The sequence below is a fragment of the Mustela lutreola genome, chromosome 10 (assembly GCF_030435805.1).
Source record: "Mustela lutreola isolate mMusLut2 chromosome 10, mMusLut2.pri, whole genome shotgun sequence".
Classification (NCBI taxonomy): Eukaryota; Metazoa; Chordata; class Mammalia; order Carnivora; family Mustelidae; genus Mustela; species Mustela lutreola.
In genome coordinates this window covers 43,947,673-43,973,321 of record NC_081299.1, presented here as the reverse complement: position 1 = coordinate 43,973,321, position 25,649 = coordinate 43,947,673, and the positions used below count along the sequence as shown (strand labels likewise).

Genomic DNA, 25,649 nt, shown 5'->3' with positions numbered 1-25,649 from the left:
CAGCCAGGCTTCCCAATCATCTTAACCATTTTTAAGTGCACATTTCTTAAGTGGTATTAAATACATTCACAGTGCTGTGCAGCCTTCCGCACCATCTGTTCCCATAGCTCTTTTCATTTTGTAAAACTGAAACTCCGTATCTATTAAACTATAATTCTCCATTCTCCTCTCTTCCCCATCCTGGGCGACCACCATTACAGATTCTGTCTTTATGATTCTGAACACCCTAAGTATTCTCTAAGTAGAATCCTACAGTATTTGGTTTTTTGTGCCTATCTTACTTTGCTTAATAACTTCAGAGTTCATCCATGTGATAGCATATTACAGAATTTCCTTCCTTTTTAAGGTGAAACAGTATTCCATTGTGTATATGTACCACATTTTGCTTATCCATTCATCTATGGGCAGACATTGAGTTGTTCCCATGTTTTAGCTGTTGTGAATAGTGCTCCTGGGAAGTTGGATGTATGAATACCTTTTCGAGCCCTGCCTTCAGTTCTTTGAGGTATATACGCCCGAGTGGAATTGCTGGACCATGTGGTAGTTCTTTGTGTAATCAATCTTGAAGATCCACCACACCGTTTTCCACAGCAGGTGGACCATTTTATACTCCCACCAACAGGACACGGGGGTTTTAATTTCTCCACATCTTCACTTCCACTTGTTATTTTCTGGGTTTTTGTCTGTTTGGATTTTTGATAACCTATCCTAACGCATTTGAGCTTGCCTTCGTTTTTGAGAACTGTGTTCACTGGGTATGAAATTCCAGGTTGACGGGGTTTTCCCCCTGAACTTTAAAGATGCTTCACTGTCTTCTTTCCTGCGTTGTTTCCATAAAGAAGCCTCTCATCCTTATCTTTGTTCCTCTGTATGTAACGTGTCTTCTGTCCCTTTGGCTGCTTCTAAGATTTTATCATTAGTTTTGAGCAATTTTATCATGATGTGCCTTGGTATCATTTTTTTCCTAATTCTTGTGCTTGGGATTCATTATACTTTGCATCGCATTTGGAAAATGTGGGGTCATTATTTCTTCAAGTATTTTTTTGCCCCTTGCTCTCTCTCCTTTGAGGACTGTCGCACACATATGAGACCTCTTGGAATTGTTCCACAGCTCAGATCATGGATAGCCTGTAAAAATTGTAAACATTTTTTTCTTTCTCTGTGTGTCTCCTTTAGGAGAGTTTCAATTGCTATGTGCTTGGGTGCACTGCTCTTTCCTCCTGCAAGGTCGATCCCAGCTAGTGTGTCTTTCATCTCAGACGCGGTTTTTATTTCTGGAAGTTTAATTAGGATCTTTTTACTATCCTTTTTTTTTAGATTTTTATTTATTTAATTGACAGACAGAGATCACAAGTAGGCAGAGAGGCAGGCAGACAGAGAGAGCGGGGAAGCAGGCTCTTTGCTGGGTGGAGAGCCCAATGTGGGGCTCAATCCCAGGACCCTGAGATCATGACCTGAGCCGAAGGCAGAGGCTTTAACCCACTGAGCCACCCAGGCACCCCTCTTTTTACTATCTTAATGATGCTTTTTACTATCTTACTTTAATGTCTCCACTTACCTTTTTGAATATGGGGAATGTAGTCATATAACTATGGGTTTATAATGATTATTTTAATGTTCTTGTTGGCTAATTTTAATATCTCTGTCAAATTTGGGCCTGTTTTATCAAAATAAATTTAAAAAATTTTACCAAAACAGATTGATTTTCCTCCTTGTTAAGAGTCAACTGTTCCTGCCTTGCATTCCTGGGAAACTTTGATTGGATTCTAGACATTGTGAATTTTATCTTGTTGGTGCTGGATATTTTTGTATTCTATAAATCATCTTGAGCTTTGTTCTGGGACACAGCTCTGTTACTGGAAAATAGTCTGATCCTGTTGGGTCTTGATTTTTCAGGTGAGGTCAGAGGAGTGTCTAATCTAGGGGTAGTTATTACCCGTTGCTGAGGCAAAATCATACTTTACCCATTGCCTTGTGAACCAAGAGGTTTTCCAGTCTGGCATGTGAGAATAGATAGTTTTTCCTTCCCTGGGTAAGCCCCTGACCCTGTTCCTTGTGACCCTTCCCCTGGCCTTGGCTTCAGTGTGCACTCCAGCTGGTGTTCCATTGAATGCTCGGTGGGCATTCTTTGCAGTGTTTCAGAGTTCTCTCTGTTCAGGTCTCTCCTCCCCAGTGTTCTGTCCTGCAAACTGTTCACCGTGGTCTGCTGCTGCACTCCTCCCAGAGCCCTTTGGGCTCCCCTGCCTTTCCAAGATCCCTGCACTGCCTGACTCCAGGGAATCAGCCCAGGCGCTCACAGAGCTCCCCTCGTTTGTTTCCTGTCTCTCAGCGGTTATTAACTTCATTGGCTGATGCCCGCTATGTTGAAAACTCTTGTTTCATTTTGTCAGTTTCTTGCTTTCGGGCAGCAAGAGGAATGGAGTCCCTGTTGCTCCGTGTTAGCTAGCAGTGGAAGTCCACGTGTTGGCACATGGAAGTGTCCATTAAAAGCTGTGACTTCCAAGAACATTCCGTGGTAAGGGATATGGTCATGGGGTTAAATTTTACAAAGCAAAGCAGAAAAAATTATGCATATGTGTGCTTGAATTTATGTGTGTGTGTATGTATGTGTGTATTATATTACAACATACAAAATAACAATTTAGGCATGGATGGAAAGAGCCTGAACGTAAGGACACTCCAGCATTAACACTGACCGCTAAGATGACAGGAAGAAGTAGGATGATAACTTCATATATGTCAACAATAAGAGAGTATTTCTTCAATAGTCTGGAAGAGACATAAACTAAGTATTAAGTGTAAAGATACTTGAAAGAACAAGGTCAAACACTAGCAGACTCAGCACCAGAAACCGCATTCACTATAATGAAAGGCAGTGTCGTGTTCTAGCAAGAGGCTGCAAGGAGCACATAGGAATCCTGCGTGATCATGTGGGAAGATCTGGGGTGACTCCTCTGAAGAGGCCCCCTGTAGCCCCGGCTGCCTCCCAGTGACCCAGGGTCTCTCTTCTTGTGTCAACAGATTGTCCGTGTGGAGCCCTTGGTGACCATGGGTCAGGTGACTGCCCTGCTGACCTCCATTGGCTGGACACTGCCCGTGTTGCCCGAGCTCGATGACCTCACAGTGGGTGAGGACTCAAGATGGGCTGAGGGTCAGAGCTGAGGCACTAGGGCCCCCTCCTGTCGGTGTGAGGGCCGCCGCTGTTCCCTCTGTGACAGAAGTTACTGTCTCTGCTCACCCATCTCCAAAGATGGCGTAGGCTGCCTGCCTTTCTGACCTCAGGCAGCACCTCTCTGGTGCGAATCTGCATCCAGTGACATATGTCCATTACTCCCATTTCTGCCTTAAGAGACACACAGAATAAGTCTAGTCCGTCTCTCTTTCCACAGGATTCATGGTCCCCAGTGCCTTTCCTTCTCTAGGGGGAACACTTCCAGTTCCTGGAACTGTTCCCACAGGACACAGCTTCCTGCCCCCCCCCACCCCATTTCATCAAGGTCTGTGTTAAGATGAATGCACACAGGCATTGAGGCAGGTTCTGGCCAGAGGTGAGGGTGTGAGTACCCTTGACATGCTCTCTCACCGGCCCTCCTACCTCAGGGAAGCCACCAGGCTCCTGTCTGAGCGCCTCCTTCCCTCTCTTGCTCTCCAGATCTATGGAGATGGAAATCTGCCCCAAGTGACCGGCCCTGTCACACATTCCTCATGCTGTGAGCAATCCCAGCTCCTTTACCCGACCCCCCCGCCCCGACCTTGTACCCCATGGCTCTGCCTGGCTAACATGCATATCTCTGCAGGGGGCTTGATCATGGGCACAGGCATCGAGTCATCATCCCACAAATACGGCCTGTTCCAACACATCTGCACGGCCTATGAGCTGGTCCTGGCTGATGGAAGCTTTGTGCGATGCACACCGGTGAGTTCAGAGATAGGGGACAACTCCACCAGCCTGCTTTGGGCATCAAGGATCCTGGGGCTGGGGAGGTAGGGACCTTGGGGATGTTTCCTTTCAAACACACCTGTTTGGTTGGGGTCTGTATCCATAATAACACAAAGATTGATACAGCCCCTTATATGTGCTTGGATACTGTTGTAAATGCTTCCTATATGTTAAGCTATTTAATCCTTGAATAACTTTATGAGGTTCTATTATTTTAGAGATAGGAAGTTAAAACACAGAGATGTTAATAAACCTGCCCAAGATCACACAGCTACGAAATCCACATAGCTGGGATTCAAACCCAAATTATTAGGCTTCCAGATCAGTGCCCTTAGACATTTATTACAGCAGTCTGCCTCTCTCGGGCACATCAGGTGTGAGCCACAGAGTTCTATGCCAAGTATTGGGAAATGTAACTCAAAGCAGGAAGAGGGGCTATTTTGGAGAAACAAATGATAATTCTGCTCCCCAAAGGGGGATGCAAACATGTAAGGCATTTTACCCTAATGAGTGGGACAGGATAGAAACAAACTCAGATTTTTGAGCATAGCTAAAGGGCTCCTAAGGAGGGTGGCAGGGACAGAGTCACTCTTTGCAAGAAGATGTTTTTGAGAGCCTGGGTCTCAGACAAGAGAGACCCCCATTCAGGATTCACAGGGATTCAGCACGTTTTCCTAAACCCTTGCCTGGGCCCTGCCTTCTGACCTGTTTATTCCCAGCAGAGAAAGGAGACGACATTCATGTGTGACGTCCCTTCCCTGAGGCCCATTTTCCTCATCTGACAAACGCACTCTCAGGGAGAAAGGAGATGCCAAATGCCCCTAACACAGAGCTGGGCACCTGGCAGTCACCCACTTATTACTCCTCTCCGGCAGTGTGGACGGGCAGGGGGGCCCAGGTGGTCCGCGTCTGCTGTTCCGGAGACTTCTGCCAGCCTGCTGCAGAGCTTCCTGGCTCCAGTCCCCCACCCCCACCCCTGCACTCCACTGCAGCCACACCAAGGTGTGCAGCCTGAACAGAAACCACAGCGGACTGTCCTCTTGGGGAAAGGCCAGGGGAGGCTGGACTTTTCCAAAAGGAGCTTTGTTAGACTTACAGAACTTAAATGAGAATGGCCAGATGAAAAGTTGGCTGTCTGTCTCTAAGACAAATAACAGAACAAGAAACGATAAGGTTAGAAACAGATTGTGGAATCAGATGAGGTCTTGCAGGAAGAATGCTGGGTCGGGAGTTAGGTGACCTTGCCTGAGCCTTGGCCTCTCTGTGCAGACTTGTGGGATGCTTAGGGGGAGCCATGTCACCTCTTAGAGCCTCACTTCCTTACTGTTCACGTGGAAATATTAGTGTTCTCCCTGGGCTTAGGGGACAGGGGGAGGATGCCACAGCTAATGAACTGTAAAAGGCTTATAAGTTTTAGTAATGGCCCATCTAATGTCCCCAACTGACCTTGACCCTCAGGAAGCTCTTTTCTTAGCCCAGCCTGGGACCCTTGGCCCTTCATCCCCCGTTTTTGGCTCTTCGGGCAGTGCTGGTCCTGGCCTTTTCCTGGGTGGCCTGGGGTCCGGGGACTGTACCTGGGTGGAGGGGAGAGCCTGCCCTTTCCGTGAGCATCCCTGGTCCAGAGGACAGTTGAAGCTGCAGAGGGAACACAGGCCCAGAAAGTCCTGTTTCTGAAGTTCCTTGCTAGGGTTTACACAAGCCAGTGACAGGGCAGGAAGTAAGCTGGGGCCCTTGGGGTCTCTGCAGCTCTGTTGACTGTGTGTCCCACCGCGGGGCCCAGAGGTGCAGGCTCTCAGCATGTGTTGGCTCTGCTTCCTAGTCAGAGAACTCGGACCTGTTCTACGCCGTGCCGTGGTCCTGTGGGACCCTGGGCTTCCTGGTGGCCGCCGAGATCCGCATCATCCCCGCCAAGAAGTACGTCAGGCTGCGGTTTGAGCCGGTGCGGGGCCTGGAGGCTATCTGCGACAAGTTCACCCAGGAATCCCAGCGGCAGGAGAATCACTTCGTGGAAGGGCTGCTCTACTCCCTGGATGAGGCTGTCATCATGACCGGGGTCATGACAGACGAGGCAGAGCCCAGCAAGGTAGGCCAGGGCGTCTCCAGCCAAGGGCCAAGGCCTGGGGAGGAGGAAGGCCCGGGGGGTGCTGGGGCTGAACCTGATCCCCCACCCTGCCCCTGCCTGGAAGCCATGTTCTTTAAGGTGGTGGGCTCAGTCGGCCCATCCGGGGTTGGGGCCCAGAATCTACAGTCAGAGCTGTCTTAGATGGGGATGGAAGTATCCATTGACTCTGCACTGAAGGTCTGCCAGATAGGTGTGTGCTTCTTAGTGGGTGTAAACTTTGATCCTTGAGGCAATCCCATTTTATAGATGAGGAAACTGAGGCCCTGAGAGGTGCTGTATACTTCCACGAGATGACAGGACCAAGGTTTGCATAATGGATTTGAGGCCTCAGAATCTAGGTGGACACTTCTTTGTTGGGTATAATTTTCAGTAGCAGCTTTTTCCTCTCATGTGAAAGGATTTGTGTTTATGCGGGACTTGGCAAGTATACCTGAGTCAAAGGAGAGAAGACTGTACCGGCAAACATGACCCAAGGCCGGCTCTTGGGTGTATTTATTTCCTCTCTTTTCAGGGCATACGTGGAAGTTTTTAAATGATGAAAGTAGTGTCACAACCTTGAAATACATAAGGGAAAAGTTAAAGTGGGTCCCTTCCCACAGGCTCACCCCCAGAGTAGTCACCTGTAATGGCACATTCCTCAGGGTGTGTGTGTGCACGCGTGGGCACACCCTCTTCTCCCCGTCTCGTGTTGGCCTTTGTATAACTGACCTAACCCGCTGCTTCCTGACAATCATTGATCTTGCCTCAGACGTTTCACTCTTACAAATAAGATTGCATTGAAGATTCTCTGACATCCATCATTGGCCTCTTGGGCAAGCACATTTGTAGGACTGAGTGCAAAAATTGGAATTCCTGTCTTAAGGATCGGAGCATGGTGTGCACCCAAGAGTGACCCCCAAACAGCCCTTCAGAACAGTGGTGCTTCTGCCCATGGCCCGCGACGGCATGGGAGAGTGCGTTTCTCCCACATTCTTGCCAGTGCTGGATACGATCACTCCTTCATTTTTGCCAATCTGATAGGGTTAAAAATAGCATCGTGTTTTCTTTGCGGTTCTCAGGTCACCTTTGAGGTTTGAGCATCTCTTTACATGCTTTTTTTCCATTTGTTTGTCTTCGGCTGTGACCGTCTGTTCAAATTTGCATTTTCCGGTCGAGGGTGGTCCGTGTCTCCCCACAGGTTTACGTGGTCTTCAAAATTGTCAGTAAATGACTGCAGAGCACTGTGTTGAGCGAATGCCCTAGCATTTACGAAACCATGGCCCTGTAGTTGGAAATACAAGTTGCTTCTAGTCTTTCCTTTTTCTTTTCTTTATATTTATAGAGAGACCGAATGGCAAGGTGGAGTCAGAGGGAGAGAGAGAGAGAGAATCTTGAGCAGGCTCCATGCCCAGCACAGAGCCCAGTGCAGGGCTGAATCTCATGACATCAGGATCATGACCTCCGCCAAAACCAAGAGTCGGAAGCTTAACCGACTGAGCCACCCAGGCACCCCGGTCTTTCCTTGTTTTAATTAAGGTGGCCATGGACATCTTTTGTCTATAATTGGAGTAATATCTTAAAGTACGTCAAAGACTAGGTACTCTTAAGGCTCTTGATCTATACCTGTATTCTTAAAACCTTCTACAGTTGTAAAGGACTTGAAAATCGTCTGGTACCGTGCCATCTCTAAATAAGAAAACAAGGCCAGGACGGGGAGGAGACTTCCCTGAGCACTCAATGGCTAGCAGGGGACAGGCCTGTGACCCCTAGGTCAGTGTTAGTTCCCTGGCACATCACCTTCTATAACCCAGCTGCGGTCACAGGCACTGACTGAGGACCTGTCCTGGTGGGGCACTGTGGTGGGGGCTGGAGGGTGGGGATCCTGGAGCAGGAACAGAAACACTGGACATGGATACAGAGCTCCTGTGCCGAGTCACACCCCAGGCCCTGGCTCTGCCTGACCCAGGCTGAGACGTCAGTGCGGGTCACCTAGCACCTGGTTGCCTGGGAAGGACATCTAGTATAGATGTCTTTCCACCTTCTCCCAGGCAGTCCCTTAGAGGGGCCGCTCCCTGTACTCCTCCCACACTGTACTGGCTCTTTGGGGACCTCTTGGCTCTATTAGATGCTGCCTAAGGTTATAGTTGGGCAGCAGGCTTTCTATAACTTGTTAAACGTTGGAACACCATAACCAATTCCCTTATTGCCCTAAAAGACCAAGGTCTCACTCCAAGGTTCACCTGGTATCAGTGGGAGAGGGGCTGGGTGCCCAGGCTGCAGACTTGAACAAAGTGTCCTGACACCCATCAGGAACAGGGCTGGGGGAAGAGAGTGGCAGATGCATTAGACGTATGAACAGCTCATTTGAGGAGCATGTCTTCCAAACAGCCCTCTTGGGGGGGCTGCTCAGAAATTGTCCAGTGTGTCCGGCCCTGGGATGGGCCCTCTGCAGGCCCAGAGGAGCCGCTGGGAGAGGCAGCCCACTCCCATGTATAGGGGAGGCCCAGAGCTAAGGAGTGGCATGCTCAGGCTGGACCTGCAGCTCACGGGGCCACCTGGCTGCCATAGCGGACCTGAGCCCTGAGGGAGACACACAATCTGGGTTCTTTAGCATCTCCTGGGCTTGTCGGTATGAAGGTTCCTACTGAGTCCGAGGAGCACGGGGAGCACCTGAACCCAGGTACGCCCCAGCCTCGATTCCGTTATGCAGCTGGTGCCACAGCCAGGTGTGCACAGGTTAGATCAGGTGGCTCTGCTCCTGCTGGGTTTCACTGTCCTTGTGCCAGCGGGCAGAGGCCAGCACACAATGTCCTTTGCTCTGCCAAGCTAGCCACGCTCAAACAGACTTGCACCAACAGGCTCTTTAGCCCAGCTTCCTGGCACCTCGTGGCCCCACATTCCTGCCAGCGTAGTGGCCTTCTGCACGAGGGGACACCCAGAGGGGCTGGAGTGTTGTTCCCTGAGATGGGGCCAAAGGCTCCTGGGAGAGGGTACGGGGAGAGGGCTGGGAACTAACCGCTGTGCCCAGGGGGTAGGCGTCATGGTGGGCCCTTCCTCGTCAACTTTTCTGGTCTCTGCAGCCACTCCAGGGCTGGGAATAGCTCCATTTTGCCAGTACTGAAAGCAGGGCTCAGAGTGGCCTGCCCAGCACCAGCCCCATGTGTTGTAAGACAAGCGAGTCCGCAAACTGCGCAGGACAATCCCATGTTTATAAAACCATGTGAACACGCAGAGAAGAAAACCTCCTGGGTACACATCGGTGTTAGTAGTTTCGCTGGAGCATGAGACTGCAAGGTCTCTCCTGCCAAGTTGCATGTTTCTGCAGCATTTGAAGTTCCGACGAGGCGTTTACTTTGTTTTTGGAATCGGGAGAAAATAGTGATTGTTCTGTTTTTTTGCTTTAATAATGCTCACATTCCAGAGCGCATGGTTCAACTTCCCCGCTGCCCAGCCCTGGCCTCGTTGTGCAGCGTGGAACAGGCTCGAGTCCTTGCCCTGCCCCTCGGCAGCCGTGTGGCCTCGGGCGCTCTGTTCAACCCTAATGGTTCTCCGCCTCCTCCTCCTTGGGGAGACAAGGACAGTTCTGACTTGCAAGGTTATGAAAGGGACACAGTGCCCAGTGCCGGCCGTGAAGGAGCATGTTGGTGTGATTAGTCTCCACCATGAGCTACTCTGGGAAAGCTCATCTTGTCTCTGCCCTGCCTTTACCTCCCCAGTGGTTCCGCGGCAGCATCTGGCCTCTGCCACGTGGCCGCTGCTCTCGGCTCCCCCTTCACCCTGTGCTGCTGCCCAGCTGGGTGTGATCTCACCTGCCCCATCAAACTCGGGAGCCTCTCCCACCCCCAGGAAGGTGGTCTGATGTGGGGCCTAAGTGTCTGCAGCGTGTGTGTGTGAGTTCTGATAGGCACAGAATCTCTCCCCTGTAGTCTATAGTTTTATTGCCATTTTCTATGTGAAACGAGAGGCTGAGAGAGGGACCGGCCCCAGATCACAGAGCCAGTGGGTGACAGGGGCCAGTGTCTGGCCCCAGCTTTGGAGCTCTGCCTCTCTCTTCAAAGGCACCTGCCCTGAATTCGTTCCATGCAGAGGACCCTGAGCCCCAGAGAGGCTAAGTCAGGCCGGGGCCCCCAGCAGGTGAAGTCCTAAACCGTTTGGGACTGAAGGCTGTCTCATTATCAGATTTAGGCATTGGAAGCCGGGGGGCCTGGTGCCAGGAAGCATTAGCTTCCTCTGGGGGTGGGGGAGCTGCCTGCCCGGAGACGGCACCCAGAGGGTCGTGGGGTTTGGTCTCGGCAGGGGAAGTGCCATGTCAGTTAGTGTTGCTGGCCACGGGACCTGGTGAGGGCGGTGGGAGGGGAGGCGTCCCTCTGGGTTCTGTCCCTGAGGGGGAGGGGTGGCTTTGCTCTCTAGACCTTTGGCAGCTGCCAGCCCTGGGCACACCTCTCTCTGTCTGCGAGAGAGTGCCCGTGGTGCCCAGCCTCCCCGGGCTCTCAGGACTCCCAAGGGTGGTGACAGACACAAGAGCTTTGGAAAGGCCAGGGGTGCTGAACCAAAGCCAGGTATCACTGTTCCGGCCCGACAGCGTCCAGCCCTCGTCTGTGGGCTGACACCACGCCCTCTGTTATTTCAGCTGAACAGCATTGGCAACTACTACAAGCCCTGGTTCTTCAAGCACGTGGAGAACTACCTGAAGACGAACCGGGAGGGCCTGGAGTACATTCCCTTGAGACACTACTACCACCGCCACACGCGCAGCATCTTCTGGGAGCTCCAGGTGAGGCTTGGGTTTCCCAGCCGGCTGGGCAGGGAACCAGGGCAGCTGGCACGGTGGCCGCACTCCCTCCCTGAGGGCAAGATCAGCCGTGTCCCGAGGACCGGGAGTGCCCGTGGACATGACACCACAGTCCTCTCCTTCTAAGGGGAGCAGACCGCTTTCACTTGGACACAGCAGCCTGTCCCAGAGCGGCTGCTACATGCTGGGGCGCGGGTCAGGTGCTTGGGCGCACACACATGTGCTCTGCCCTTGAGGTGCAGTAGCCTGACCAAGCCGACACGCCCTGACACAGTGATGGGCCACAGGAACCAGAAGGGGAGGTGGCTCATTCTGTCTAAGGTCAGAGGTGGCCGTCGAGCTTGGCCTTGAAAGGTGAGCAAGAATTTGCTGTTATGCGTAGAGGGGTGAGGTGCAGTGACATTTTAAAGAGGGGCGACAGAGAAGGCCTCTCTGGGGGTGACTTGTGCACAGGGACCTGAACATGGTGGGGGCGGGGATGGAGGATGAGCCAGGCAGAGGAAGAGCCAGAGCATGGGTCCTCAACGATGCTACCTGCGTTCTTTTTTTTCCATGTCCTGTAACCTAGAAGTAACCTTTTAAAGTGTACCATTTAGTGGTATTTAGTGCATTGGTCATGTTGTGCAACTTGCACCAAAGTTGCTGAGGAGAGGAACAGCAAGCCGGAAGCAGCGAGGAGGTAGCAGGAGCCGCTGCCCCGCCCCCCGCCTCCACCCACCCCAGACGGTCTGGGAGAGGAAATGATGGCCGTGAGACCTGCAGGGCCCAGCCAGGGCCCAGCTAAGAGCAGGCAGACGGAGACAACGTCAAGCGAAGAGACTGAGGATAGAGGGGCTTTGCTGATTCACACCACGAGGACATAGAGGACAGCTTAGGAGATAAGGGGACAGGGCCGGGTGGAGTCAGAGTAAGACGTGTTGCATCGTGGTAGGTAGGTCACTGGGCACCTGGAACCTGTGACGACCAGGTTAGACAGGGCTGACGGGCATGAAGGAGTTAGAGCTGGCCGTCTCCTAGGAGAAGATGATCTGTCCTAACTCTGGGCCACGTCTCACAGGCCGAAGTGGTGGGGCTGTGGTGAGGGGTTGGAGGATTGGGGGGTGGAGGGCTCATCAGCACCTGGGAGCGTGGGACCCGCCCCCCCCAGGTGAGCTCCCTTGGCCACTGTCAGTGGTGGGCATTTTGCCAAATGCCAAAGACCTGGTTCCCTCTCTGTGCTTGCTAAGAGCAGTGCTAGGATTGTGGGAGGTGTGCTTTTGTCAGGAGCAAGAAGATGATTTAGGGGACAGGAAAAGAAAGAGGACCAGCAAGGGACCCCGAGAAGAACATGGGAAAGGTAACGATAGGACAGAGTCTTCGCTTTACATGTTAGCTGTTACGCCAAACATACACCATTATCTCAAACTTCCTAACAGCCCCAGGAGGGTCGGTCCTTGTTCTTTTCCATTTTACAGATGGGGAAAACTGAGGCTTAGGTTGTCCAAAGTAACACAACTCAGAAAGAGATCAAGTGTAATTATAACTTGCTGCATAATGAACTATCCCAAAGTTAGAAGATTGAAACAACTGTTTCTTTTTATTATTTTCTGTTATCTCACAGTTTTCTGATTGTCAGGGATTGGGCGGGTGGTGGCGGGTGTGGGTGGCTCCAGCTCAGGGCTGTAGTCCAGTGTCATCCGGAGGCTTGCGAGGGGATGATCTATTTTCCAGAAGGTTCTCTCACACGGTTGTTAACAAGAGGCCTCTGTTCCTCGCCATGTGGGCTGCTCAAGTGTCCTCAGGACTGGGCAGCGGGAGCTGTCCAGGAGAGAGACCGAGGAGGAGCCCCAATGCCTTACAGGGCCCGTCTCCTCACATTCCGCCAGCCCTGCCACCCGCCGCTTGTTAGAGCAGGTACAGCCCACATCAGGGCGAGGCAAATCACGCTGCACCTCTTTGAAGAAAGGAGTAGCAAAGCATTTGTGAGTGTTTTGTTGTTTTTTTCTAATTCAAGTTAGTTAACATTATAGTGTAGTATTGGTTTCAGGAGTAAGAATTGGTGGTGTTGTTTTTTTTAACCACAGAGCTAGGATTCATAATGAGGTTTGTCTTCTATTTATGTGCCGTGAAGCACTGGCTGTCCTGCCCGAGGTGAAAGGAAGAATCTGGTAGGATGGGTGTCTTACACCTGAGATTTGCACACAGGGCATCCGGGCGGAGCACCACAGCATCCACCACAGTAGAGTTGCAGAAGCCCAGACTTCTACAAAGAAGGCGATGTCAAGTACATGCCTTTACCCCCTCCCCAGGGGTGAACTCCTCCTCCCTCAGGCAGCCCTCCACCTTGGTTCCTCCGTGTTGAATCCACCCTTTAATCAGCCACAGGTGCTGAACCTCTCGTCCAATCCTGTCACTCCGGGGCCAGGCCTGCCTTCACCCAGTTCAGTTAATCAGCAATATGTGGGTGTCAAGGCCAGCCACGTGATCTGCAGGGCCCAGTGCAAAAAGCAGGGAAAGAGTACTGTCAAAGATACTACCAGGGTCCCTCTTAAATTTGCTATTTAATGTTCTAAGTAAAGAAAATAATTTTTTTTAAAGATTTTATTTATTTATTTGACAGAGATCACAGGTAGGCAGAGAGGCAGGCAGAAAGAGGGCAGGGGGTGGGGGAAGCAGGCTCCCTGCTGAGCAGAAAGACGGATGCGGGGCTCTATCCCAGGACCCTGGGATCATTGCCTGACCTAAAGGCAGAGGCTCAACCCACTGAGCCACCCAGGTGACCCCCAAGAAACTAATTTAAATTATTGGAACGAATTTACTGTTCATCCCTTCAGAAATAGAAATATAGGGAGTATTGAGCTCTTCACATGACTGTGTTTCATTCCTAGTGGCCCAGTGGAGATACCGCACGAAACTACCTCAGTTGTGTTTATCTCCCTTCCTGGTAACATTCCCATTCTACCAACACTCTAGTGTGGCTTACTGGTGGGTAAGGAAGGACTGAAGAGAAAGAGAACTCTGGGCAGCCCCCTCTTTCCCTTCCCTATTCCATCCTCCTTTCCAGCCAGCATAAGTGGTTGGCTAATACAGGGAAGTAGCACCAGGAGGAAGTGTTAGATAGGGTTCTTGGTGGTTCAGGTTTCTTTGACTGCCATGGGGCCTGCCTTTGGGGCGTGGGGTCCCGGCTCGGGCCAGGCCCCCTGGATCTGTCATGGGATCCCACAGAGCAGAGCAGGCTGGACACAGGTAAATGGCAAAGGCAGATGAGAGCAAGAGACTGGAACTGAAGCCAGGGACACAGGGCCTGAGGTCACTCAGAGGCAGAGGGATGAATCATGGGGCAGACAGGAGCGAAAGGAGGAGGGCGGGGCTCACTGTTAAACACATGAACTTTTCTGAGTTGAGATTCTGGAAAAGGAATGGTTCTAGCTGATACTTCTGGCTAACAACTGTTTTAAAGAGAAAAATATAAATGGCTTTTAAACGTGAGAGAGATGACTGTTCTCACTCTATTAAAGCCAGGCCAAACAAAACTGCCAGAGTCCCAGCTTTCACCTGCAGGGTGGCCACGAGGCAGAAGTTTGACAACCCTGCTTGGCCTGGGCGTGGGGAAACAGCGCCCCCTGGTGTCGTATGGGAGCATGTGCCCTGTAACCCGTTCTTGAGATAACCTATTAAAATGGCATACAGGGTTTGAACCAGAATTTTCCACTTCTAGGAATTTAGGCTAAGACACATGTAGAAAGGATACTCACTGGAATGGTCTGGAAATCCTCTAAATGCTCATCCGTACAGAACTGCTTAAATCAGCGGGGTCCATCCACACAGGAGGGCAATGATCAGCACGCTGGAAAGGGCCAAATGACCATTAGGGATTTGTGGTCCATGAGGTCTCTCCAGAGGCCACTCTGCCCTTACAGCCTGGAAGCAGCCACAGACAGCATGGAAATGCGGGGGCATGGCTGTGTCCTAGCCGGGCTTTATTCGTGGACCAGGTTTGTCCCAGGAGCTGTGGTGTGAGGGTCCCCGCAGAGCAGGGGTGGCACCCACGACCAAGCGTGTGCTGGCTGGCTGTGCACCGAGGCACAGGAGGAGGGAAGAAGCACAAGGCTGTGAGATGCCGCCGCTTGTGAGCTGTCGGTCTCTACGCCCACCCGCGCGTCAACACAGCGAGTGTCTCTAGGAAGGGACACAGATCATTCCTAACAACGTCTGCCTCTGGGGGACAGAAGTTGAGTTGGGGAAGAATGAAGTGGGGTCAGGACTAGGGGGTACACGGGGAGGATGTGAGAGGCGGCCTGACCTTTGGATGGCTGGGATTTCTACTGTGGGTGTGTGTGGCTGTTCCAAAAACAAGCAAGGAAACAATAAAAGCCAAGCTACACAGTGTCCTCAGGTCATGTGCCAGCGTCCGTGCAGGTGCCTGGATCGCAGAGCCAGGCAGGGCCAGGCGCAGAGGGTTCCCTCCCTCGTAGGAGTGTGCTGCCAGTCGGAGAGCTCGTCCCAGGGGAGAGGAGGGAGGGTCACTCGCTTGCAAAGCTTGGCACCTGGGTTCCTTTGGGAAGCTACCCCGACCCCTAGTCTGCTGTGGGCCCTGCGTCTGTTTGTCCTAGCTCTTCCCCCACTGTAGTCCTGTGTGTGGCCTGTCTCTTCAACTCCTCAGGAGTAGGGACCATGTCTCAGTTATTTTGGTATCCCCAGCACTCAGCATGGAACCTCATACCAGACCTCATAGGCACCTCGTAATTATTTAATGAATAAAGGAATGTCCTCGGGGGCACCTGGGTGGTTCAGTCGGCGGAGCATCTGACCCTCGATTTCAGCCCGGGTCCTGGTCTCCGGGTCGTCAGATGGAGCCTCACCTCTGGCCCTGCACTCAGCACAGAATCTGCTCCTCTCTCTCCCTCTGCTCCTTCCCCAGCTCATACGCAGGTGCTCGCTCTCTCTGTCTGAAATAAATAAATGAAATCTTAAAACAAAAAAAGGTCACTCCTCTTTAAGAAAAAAAAAAAAAAAAAGAATGGGGTAGCCCTCTTGAAGCCAAGAGCATTCCTTTCTAGTCCCAAAGACAAGCTTGGAGCAAGGGAGGAGGATAGTGACTGAAGGGACCCGAAGTCTGCGCTGTCGGGGCAGGGTGGCCAGCTGGTGGGTGGCACGGGGCAATGTCGGAAGCAGTGCTGAGGGAGGGGGCTCCTTCCCGGTGGTGGGTTGAGCACAGAAGAGGAAGACAGCCTCTGCTTAGCAGGGTCTCTGGGGAAGCTGAGTTGGAGGAGGCAGGCAGGCTGTGAAGGGCCACAGGCATGGGAGAGAAGTGGGTTGTTCTGCCCGGAGTTGGAGGCCAGCCGTCAAGCTTGCCCTTGAAAGATGACAGAGAGTTTGTTTTTGTGCATGGAGGGGTGGGGAGCCGTCACATTTTACACAGGAGTCGAGGGGGCCCCTCGGGAGATACTGTGAACCAGTGGGCCCGTGGCTGACCCTGAGCCAGACCTCCTCCCCCACCCTGCCCCCGCCAATAAGAGCAGCCCTGGGCTGTGACTTTAGGGGAATTGCTTAAGCTCTCCCATAATTGCTCTTCTCGTTCAGTAACATTTATTTATCAGCCACTGACCAAGTGCCTTCTGTGTGCCAGTCACCCTGACCTCCATAGCACAATTACAGTGATCTTATTCTGCTCCTAGCACTGGGCTACAGGCCTTCTAGGCAGTATTTCGTTATTTCCTCCAGTCCCATTTTACAGATAAGGAAACTAAGCCCAAAGAGATTAATAAGTCACTAGCCCAAGGTCATCGCAGCAGGTACAGGCCAGAGCTGAGACTCAAACCCAGACCCAGCTGGGCCAGTCCTGGGCACCACTGTTCCCCTGCACACAGGAGTGCACATGGAGCCCTGAGCGAGGACCTGAGCCCTGGCCCATGGGACCCTCAGCCCTGCTGGCCCTTCTCTCCATCGCCAACCTTTGTCTTTCAGGACATCATCCCCTTTGGCAACAATCCCGTCTTCCGCTACCTCTTTGGATGGATGGTGCCTCCCAAGATCTCGCTCCTGAAGCTGACCCAAGGCGAGACCCTGCGCAAGCTGTATGAGCAGCACCACGTGGTCCAGGACATGCTGGTGCCCATGAAATGCCTGTCGCAGGCAGTGCACACCTTCCACAGTGACATCCACGTAAGCGGGGGCAGGACGCCCTGGACCTCAATGTTCCTGGCTGTGAAATGGGCCTGTCCCGTGATGGCCCTGAAAGGAGAGAAGGCATGGGGGGCTGCTGCCGTCAGCCATAGCCTCAGGGATTGGGAGTGAAGCAGTGGGCAGACAAAGGGAGGGGTCCCTGGGTAAGGGTGGAATGGGCCTGCCCTGACCCTGGCCCCTGTTGCAGGAAAAGCACCAACGCCCCTCTCTCTGGTCCACCCAGGTCTACCCCATCTGGCTGTGCCCGTTCATCCTGCCCAGCCAGCCGGGCCTGGTGCACCCCAAGGGAGATGAGGCCGAGCTCTATGTTGACATTGGAGCCTACGGGGAACCACGTGTGAAGCACTTTGAAGCCAGGTCCTGCATGCGGCAGTTAGAGAAGTTCGTCCGAAGCGTGCATGGGTGAGTGGCCCCGAGCGTGGCATGCTTCCCAGGCCGCCAGCACCAGGGCTCTCCTGCCGGGGGTGTAGAGGAAGGTCAAGGCAGGCACCCCTGGAGCCAGGCCTGCTGATTGCCAAGGGAGTGTTGGAGCCCCAGTCACCCTCTGGTTTGGAAAGCACCCTATGGAAGTCTGCAAGTGGGATTTCTCACCCCTTTCCTTGCACCCCTCCCATGAAGACGCCAGCATCCCCCAGGTGCTTGGCACAGAGCCCCAGGACCACTGCTCCGTGCCCCAGGGTACATGGTGATGTGGTTTTAGATAGGTTCTGGGCTGTTGCTCGGAGTTGGAAGAGCACAGTGGAGGAGGGAGGGAGCGGTGACTGAAAGCCACACACACACAGAGGCCCAGGACAGCATAGCTCCGAAACCAGCCTGGAACAAACCCCTGATGGACTTAAGGTGGACACATCTCAGAATAGTTATGCGGACTGAAAAAACCAGGAGAAAGGAGTACTGTATGATTCCAGGTCTGTGAAATCCCCAAGTCCACGGTGACCGAATGCCGAGACTCCTGAGCAGTGGAGGGCAACGGACTACACAGAGCTTTGATCAAAGTTTGGGGGTGATGGATGTGGGGGCAAGCACTCCTGCCCGCCCCCACCCCACCTGGGCAGCAGGGGGTAAACAGGAAATCCTCCATGAGCTCTTCCTGCAGCCCGTCAGGGACCCAGCGGGGGCCTCTTGGGCCCCTTCCCCTCCGGGCAGCCTCACCCTCCTGTGTTTCCCAGGTTCCAGATGCTGTATGCCGACTGCTACATGAGCCGGGAGGAGTTCTGGGAGATGTTCGACGGCTCTCTCTACCACAGGCTACGGGAACGCCTCGGCTGCCAGGACGCCTTCCCCGAGGTGTACGACAAGATCTGCAAGGCCGCCAGGCACTGAGCAGGGGCCCGCCCGGAAATAGACAGACATGTTGGGGGGCCCTGTCCCCAGGTCCAGGAGGCATCTTCTCTTCACTCAAGCTTGGCTACTCTCCCAGATCCATGCTTCCAGAAAGAACCCCTTCCAGAAATCCCACCCGGACTGCCCCGATGGCTAGCTCCAGCTCCCAGGGGCAGCCGAGTGGAGGGCAAAGGACGTGGGCTCTGGAGTCAGATGTTGCTAAGTCCAATTTCCATTTCAGCCCCTTGTGAGCTGTGTGACTCTGGCCGGGTCACCCAGCCCCTCCGAACCCAGCTGCCCATCTGTTGAAACGGGGTCACAGTGCCTGCCTGCTGGCTGGCCGTAAACATCCAGGACTGGTGGCCGTCTCACCGGGGACCCTGAGGATTCCACTGTGCCAGCTGTGGCCTCCTACTCAGCACCATGTCTGCCTGGCGAGCTGTGGGTTCAGCGTCAAGTCCAGGAGGGCCCCGTATGAGGTCACCTGGGCCCAGATTTGGTTGGCAGGGTGAATGGGACGGTCCAGAGTCGCCCCCGCTGTTGCTTCAGCCGGTCAGGAGCACCCCTCACAGAGAGAAGGAAGGAAGGTGCCTCTCTCTCTCCCCCGGGTCTCCAGAGGGCAACAGACAGGGCAGGCAGGCCCACAGTGTGCTGTGCCAAAGCCAGGTCCCTGTCCAGAGTTCGCTCTGCCGTCCTTGGTGACACCCTGCCCCTTCTCCTTCCGGCTCAGGCTTACACACCCACCCCAGCCGTCACCCACGTCTCCGCGAGGACCATGTCCTCGGAGAAGACGTTTCAGGGCTGGCTCCTGTCCCAGCCCAGGCAGAGTGGCTCCTGCTCTGAACTGGGGCCGGAGCACCTGCGCCCGTCCTTGGCTCCCCAACCCTCCGTGCCTCTTCCAGTCCCCAGAGCCTGCCTAGTTACGGGGGCGAGGGGGGTGCCTCTACGCTGCTCTGCAGCATGCAGTGGGGGGTGGCGGGCGGACCCCACCAAGCAAGTAAATGGAGACTTGGTGCAGATTCTCACTGTGGGGCCCAGAGAAAAGACCAGCAGCTTGATTTCTCCAACCACTCCTCCCTTGGTTCTCCCCCGCCCTCAGCTGTAGTTAATTTCAGTGCCTTACAAATCCTAAGCTCAGAGAAAATTAGCCCCGTTTCCCTTCTAGAAGGAAGGGAGTCTCCCTAGGTCCTCCCCGACTTATGAAAGCCTATTTGGTTCTGCGAGTCCCATCTGAAGAACAGCCCGGCCTCTACGGAGGACCCAGCACCTGAGAAGTTCGAGTAGGGAGCGAGGATGGAGTGAACTCTGCCTGGCAGGACATGCTAAGAGAGAGAGCACACGTGAGCTGTGCACGGGGAGGCTCTGTCCCCACGGAGGCTCTGTCCCCGCTGTCTTGTCAGCAAGCCGGGCGACTGTGGGCGAGTCATCTCCGAGCTGCAGCCCCTCACCCACCCTCCACGTGGACATGGGGGTTGTGTCTCACGTGAGGTCCTTCCTTCAGTCCAAGGCCAGCTCTCCCAACACTCTGGGAGAAGCACACCCGTGGCTCTCAGGAAAGGGTCCGTCCTGTCACTGCCGGTTGCCAGAATCCCGATGGAGCCAGGCTTTCCCCGACGTTGCTTGGCCATACCCCCGTGGGCCCAGCACCCTGCCAGGCGTCCCTGTGTGGTCCTGTGAGTGCTGGGCACATTCGTGGCACTCAGAAGGCAAAGGAACCCCCCTCCCTCCTCCCCTTACCCATTTGGCCTCTGGAGGGGGCATGAGAAAAACAAATAAGAAACCTCATTCTCCAGCTTGTCTGCAGAGCGTGTGAATTCTGGCCTTTGCCCTCCTGGTGGGCTCCTGCGCTTCTCACTCGACGCTAAACTGATGATCCTGCTTCTTGTGGAGGAATGGTTAGCCCGAGCAGAGGGGCCCAGCCCGGAAGGCCCTGGCTTTCTGCCAGAGGGCCCCCTCCTTAAGCCACTGGGAGGGTAGCCAGAGCTGCTAACAGCCTCTATCGCCCTTAGTCCTAGAAAAACCAAAATCCTGCTCTTCACAGACCTCACCCGGAAACTGGGGCTTGGAAGGGAAGGTCTCGGGATCACAGCAGCCTCAGGTTTATGTTCTGTTCCCGTCATCAGGTGCCCCGATGGGCCGACCCCCAAGCATGGTAGGCCACACGACAGACTTCATCCTGTAGCCGGCCCTATCCCTGTCCATCCATGCGGTGGTTTCATGGGGAGTGACACTTGGCTCCAGGGTGAGTGTGTGTGCGAAGTAAAGGAATAGGCCTTTCCCCTCCAGAGCCCCGAGTTCCTCTGGCTGCACGCGGGTTTTCTGTAGAACCCGAATTGCAGTCAGTCTCTTCTGCCGGAAGGATGCATCCTTTCCTTAGCTATTATGGAAGGGGAAGGGGTGGGGGATGCGTGCGGCAGTGCATGGTGTGTGGCTTTTACGTTTCCCATGACCCTGGGGACCAAGGAGAAGGGCCCGAGCATCCCCTGGCAGGCTCTTGGCAGCGCAGGAGCCGTGCCTGCTGTCCAGAACACCACATGTCCCCATGGCTGCGCGGCTGCTGCTTCTGTATAAATAAAAGTGTGACCTGGAAACCAGCCTTCGTCGTTTCCTGTTTGGGGGACCACAGCATGAAGTCAGGCATGGACTTCACTGCCAGTGGGTTCCCCCCTCTGGATCTGCATGCCAATGGTCAAGGGCTGAAGGGTGGCATGGGGGAGGGCCAGCTTTGGTGGGGCCGGGAGATTATGGCCAATCTTCCCCGTTTTGGGACTTCCGCTGCTGGTCCATGTGACCTGGTGTAGGTGGAAGTGGGATCCCACTAGAAGCCAGGGGACCCATGAGAAGGGCCCAGGTGAGGGGTGGTTGTAGCTCAGGAAGAGGACAGCTTCTTAGGGCATTGGTTGTGGTCATCAGGAGCTGTGGCCCTGGTTTGTCCACGTGGTCACTAAACCCCCTCCTTCAAGCTGCCAGAACGGCATTCCCCAGCCTCCCCTGCACTCAGGAGTCTCCTGTCTTCAGGAGACGTGAACAGAATTGGGAAAGACCTCCCACAAGGTTTGGGCACTTGCCCTCAGCTGGATGCCAGTGACAACCGGGCCATAGGCTTTGGTAGGGTCACTCGTTGGAAGGAGTAAAGCTGCTCATCACCTGACCCCTGGCCTGGTCTGTTCCAGGAGCAAGAAATACGAGCTTCGTAGCTGAGTGACTACTGCTTGGGAGTGTTTGCTAGGACCCTTAAAGTCACCCGAGTTGGTTGTCAGGCCTAAAAGCCGAGATAGAAGAGCTAAGGTTCGTACACGTGGATACACATGACAGACATTTTCCTAAAACACGTGTGACAAGAGTGTCCCATCCTAAGTTTAGAAGAACACTTCAGGATATTTCTGGTCATTCGGGCTCACAAATTGGGATTTTTGTGAACTCTCCTTGAAAGGGGAAAAAACATTTAACGTTCCTTGAAATAAAATTAGTATCTTAAGCCTTACATATCACACGACACACCATCTTGTATTGAATCTTTATCCTCTACCAGAAGCAGGTTGGCTTACACCCCCATTTTACGAGCGACAAAGTGAAGCTCTAGGAAGGTCAAGTGATTCGCCTGAAGGTCACGTGGATGCTATTATGGAATTCAACAAGGGCACAGAGCTGTATCTCACCTCGCAGCACAGAAGTCTGGAATGAGCCTTAGCCAGCCCCAGCTGAGACAGTGGCTCCAGCTCTGGGCATGGTGCAATGAGCCCCCACGGCTGGGCCTCACCTGTAGCGGGAGGTCAGGGTTCACGGCATGATCTGCTGAGAAGGGAGGCACGGAGCGTTGGGCTCTGACTCAAGGCCTCTCCCTCCACCAGAGCCCCTCTTGCCTAAACAGACCCACAGCCCACACACACGGTGTCCACACACACACATTCACGCCAGAGTAGTGACCATTGGTTTTCCACACTTGACTTAGTAGTGTGAAAACTCACACTATGCAAGGGAAATGTAGATTGATTTTTAAACTAGGTTTCCTAATTCTGTCCTGATGATTAAATGGTCTACAGGTTTCATCTTGCTTGACTACTCAAATCATTCAGGGGCCTGCCTGGGCTCTGAGAAAGCAGTGAGGCTCTGTGGAGTTCTAGGGATCTAGGGAGGGGCATTTCGGTGGTGCTAGAGGCATGTGTGCGGAAGCCCTGATGTCATGGTATTGGCAGGTGGAACCTTCTGGAAGTAAGCAGGTCATGAGAGTGGACTCCCTGTGATGGAATCAGTGTCCTCAGAAGAAGAGACTCGGAGACGTAGGCCTCTCTTTGATTGTTGCCATGTGAGGATAGAAGATGTCCATCCCCAAACCAGGAGGAGGGCTCCTACCAGACACGGGATCCACCTGCACCTTGATCTTAAACTTGCCAGGTTCGGACTGTGACATGTAAATAGTTTAATTCACCCAGTCTATGGTAAGTTGTTCTAGCAGCTTGAACAGCTGAAGACAGGTAGTGTGAAGATCGTTGACCCAACGGACCCCAAAATAGCTGAATCCCGCTCTGTCCATCACCTCTCCTCCCCTACGAGGTTTCCTAGGGAGCAGTCCCAGGGAATGAGTTTCTTAGTGGGACACTGCAAGGTAATAGAAAAAACATATAATGGTCTCTATCCCTAGTTCTTGGCAGGGGGCTCCTGAAAAAAATCCTTTGTAATCTCCTAAGTGATAAGAGCACGAGGAACAACTTTGATTCTAATATTTGGCCTTTGACCTTGATTCCCGACTCTGAGCTCCTAAATTCCTTGGAATTTCCTGGGTGATAGGAGCATCTTTATGTCCCAATGAGGCAACTCTGGGTGGGCTCCTAGTGGGTTCAGGGATGGAGTGCCAAGGGTCAAGTTAGAGAAGGTGAAACCCTTTAGGGCCAAAGGACCATGGCAGGGCCAACAGCAAGGGCCAGGCTTGCTGAGCCCCAGGGCAGGCAGTGAGGAGCCCGTTATCACAAGGATTCAGGATGTGAGCTCTGAACATGAGAGGCTTCCCCTCTCATCTGGCCTGGCTGCTGTGCCTGGGGTCACTGTGAACTCGAGGTACAAGGCACTGGATAGGATTCCTGATGGAATCCTATCACCCTCACTCTCGGTTACAGAGAGCCTAACAAAGCCAAGAAAATCCTCCTCCTATGAACTCTGCTAGCTAAAGCGAACATGCTGTGCAACCTGGGGAAACTCGTCCCTTCTCTGAGCCTGTTTTCTCTTGCAAAAAGCCAGCTGGGCTTGATCCTGCAGGGGTGTTAGACGACCAGCTACCTAGCTGCAACGAGACTGCCCAGGGGAGATGCCCACTCACTGTTATGTCACCTGAGATCCAGGTTGCAGGATGGGGCTGGAGTCCCAGGTCTGGTAACATGGCTTAGGAAAGGCAGTTTTTGCCCTGCTCAGGGCCAGTTGCTGGGACTTCATATTCAACTGGAAGAAACTGCTACCCTCCTAAGCAACCAGGGAGATGTCAGGTCCTGAGGTGACTTTTATAAGATGTACGTGTCAGAGGGCTTACCCCAGTCTCTTGGGGACTGCTGCAAGAGTTGGAACTGGAATTGAAGGTGGGCAAACCTTTCCCCTGCTGTGGACCTCTCTTTCTCCCAAGTTTTTAGTCTGACATAGCAAACAGGGTTTGCACTTTGGTTCAAGAAGGACAAAGCTAAGAGCCCCGACCTCCTGTCCCCCTTCCCCAGAGGTTCCTCAGCGAGCAAACCTCAGCTCTCTGTCTCTTATAGCCCTGCCCAGACAAAAGGGCAAAGGTCACAGGGAAACCGGATTTCAGCTGGGAGTCATCCCTAGGACCCTTCTGCAGGCATGGCCGCCCTGGGCTGGACGGGGCTGTCTTGCATGTGTGTAAGAAGCTGGACAGACAGGAGGAAAGCAGTAGTCTCCGAAGTGAGATGCCCAAGCCAGCGGTCTGGCAAGGTGACACAGTGAGATGCTGGAAAAATACATTAGTTAGTGCTTGTATGGGTCTGGGTCAGAAGCAGACCCCGAGACGAGGACTGGAGCGCAAGCTGTTCGTTTGAGTGGTGAAGAAAACAAAACAATAGGTGGAGAAAAGGGGACAGCCAAGAAAGTGTGTGCTGTCACCGGGTTACCATTGTGGGCCGCGGGAATTAAATCATGTGGGAGAAACTCTCAAAGCCAGAGTAAAACATACACATCAGAGTTCTGGCCTGCAAGGAGCGAGTTTGCCAACGCCACTGGTCAGATTGAGGACAGGTCCTGGGGGTGTTCAGTGCCACAGGAATGTGGCACTTCCAACCTTCCCTAGAAAGGAAGCCTTCCATGGCAGCCAGAGAAACTTCCACTCCGTTATGGCTGGGCGCCCCTTCTTAGCATGCCTGACTTTTGTAACTCAGAGGAGGGCATGGGTATCTCAAGACAAAGGACTTAAAGGAATTGCCTCATTTAAAGTCACACAGGTTTCTCTTCCCAAAAGGCAAGCATTCCAAAATTGCTAACCTGCTCTATGCTGACAGTGATTGTCAATAATGGGACAGCTCACAATTGTATTTGAAAAAATGTATTTATTCTATAAGGTTAAGCAATCTTTTTCTTTCTTCTCTTTTCTTTTCTTTTTTTTTTTTTTTTTTTTGAGAGAGAGAGAGAGTGCACATGTGTGGATGCCTGCAGGCAGGGGATGGAGAGGGGCAGGAGGAGATGGGAAGAGAGAGAATCTTAAGCCGGTTCCACACCCAATGCAGAGCCTGACATGGGGCTCAATTCCACGACCCGGAGATCAAGACCTGAGCTGAAATCAGGAGTCGGATGCTTAACCCACTGAGCCACCCAGGTGCCCCAAAGGTAAAGCAATATTTTAAAAAGGTTTTATTATGTATATTTTTCTTCACTATTTTAAAATTTTGAATTACAGACTTACGGAAAAGTTGCAATGACCAAATAGAGTTCCTGTGCCCGCCTCACCCATCTCCCACCAACATTAGCGTTTTCCACATAACCACAGCAGAATATTCAAAACCAAGAAACTAACATCAGCACCCTGTTATTAACTAAACCACAGACCTTATTTGGATCTCACCCGTTTTTACACAAATGTTCCTTTTCTTTCCAGAATCCCATCTAGGATTCTGTATTGCACTTAATTGTTAATTATTTTCTTCCAAACTCTAATCTGGTCAACGGCACATAGTTCCACTGCAGAATTTGGTCAGGCTCGAAATTTGCGTGGACACATCACCATTGTTCATTCGTTCTCCTGTTGTTGGACATTTGGGCTCTTTCTAGTTTGCGGCCAAAACAAATAAAGTGGTTGGGAACATTTCAGTCTTTGTATGGATTTACACGCTCGTTTCTCT

At 52.8% G+C, this 25,649-nt stretch overlaps 1 protein-coding gene across 1 annotated transcript in view; it reads left to right on the top strand.

Moving 5' to 3' along the window:
* The window catches only part of DHCR24 (24-dehydrocholesterol reductase), a 30,126-nt gene extending 9,214 nt beyond the window's left edge, over nt 1-20,912 (top strand). Inside the window, exons 3-9 of the mRNA XM_059136330.1 lie at nt 3,022-3,127; nt 3,798-3,916; nt 5,760-6,023; nt 10,672-10,815; nt 16,780-16,977; nt 17,222-17,400; nt 18,168-20,912. Coding sequence (XP_058992313.1) covers nt 3,022-3,127; nt 3,798-3,916; nt 5,760-6,023; nt 10,672-10,815; nt 16,780-16,977; nt 17,222-17,400; nt 18,168-18,321 — 1,164 coding nt within the window. The 3' untranslated portion in view covers nt 18,322-20,912. The remainder of the gene's footprint in view (nt 1-3,021; nt 3,128-3,797; nt 3,917-5,759; nt 6,024-10,671; nt 10,816-16,779; nt 16,978-17,221; nt 17,401-18,167) is intronic.
* The last annotated feature ends 4,737 nt before the right edge of the window (nt 20,913-25,649 follow it).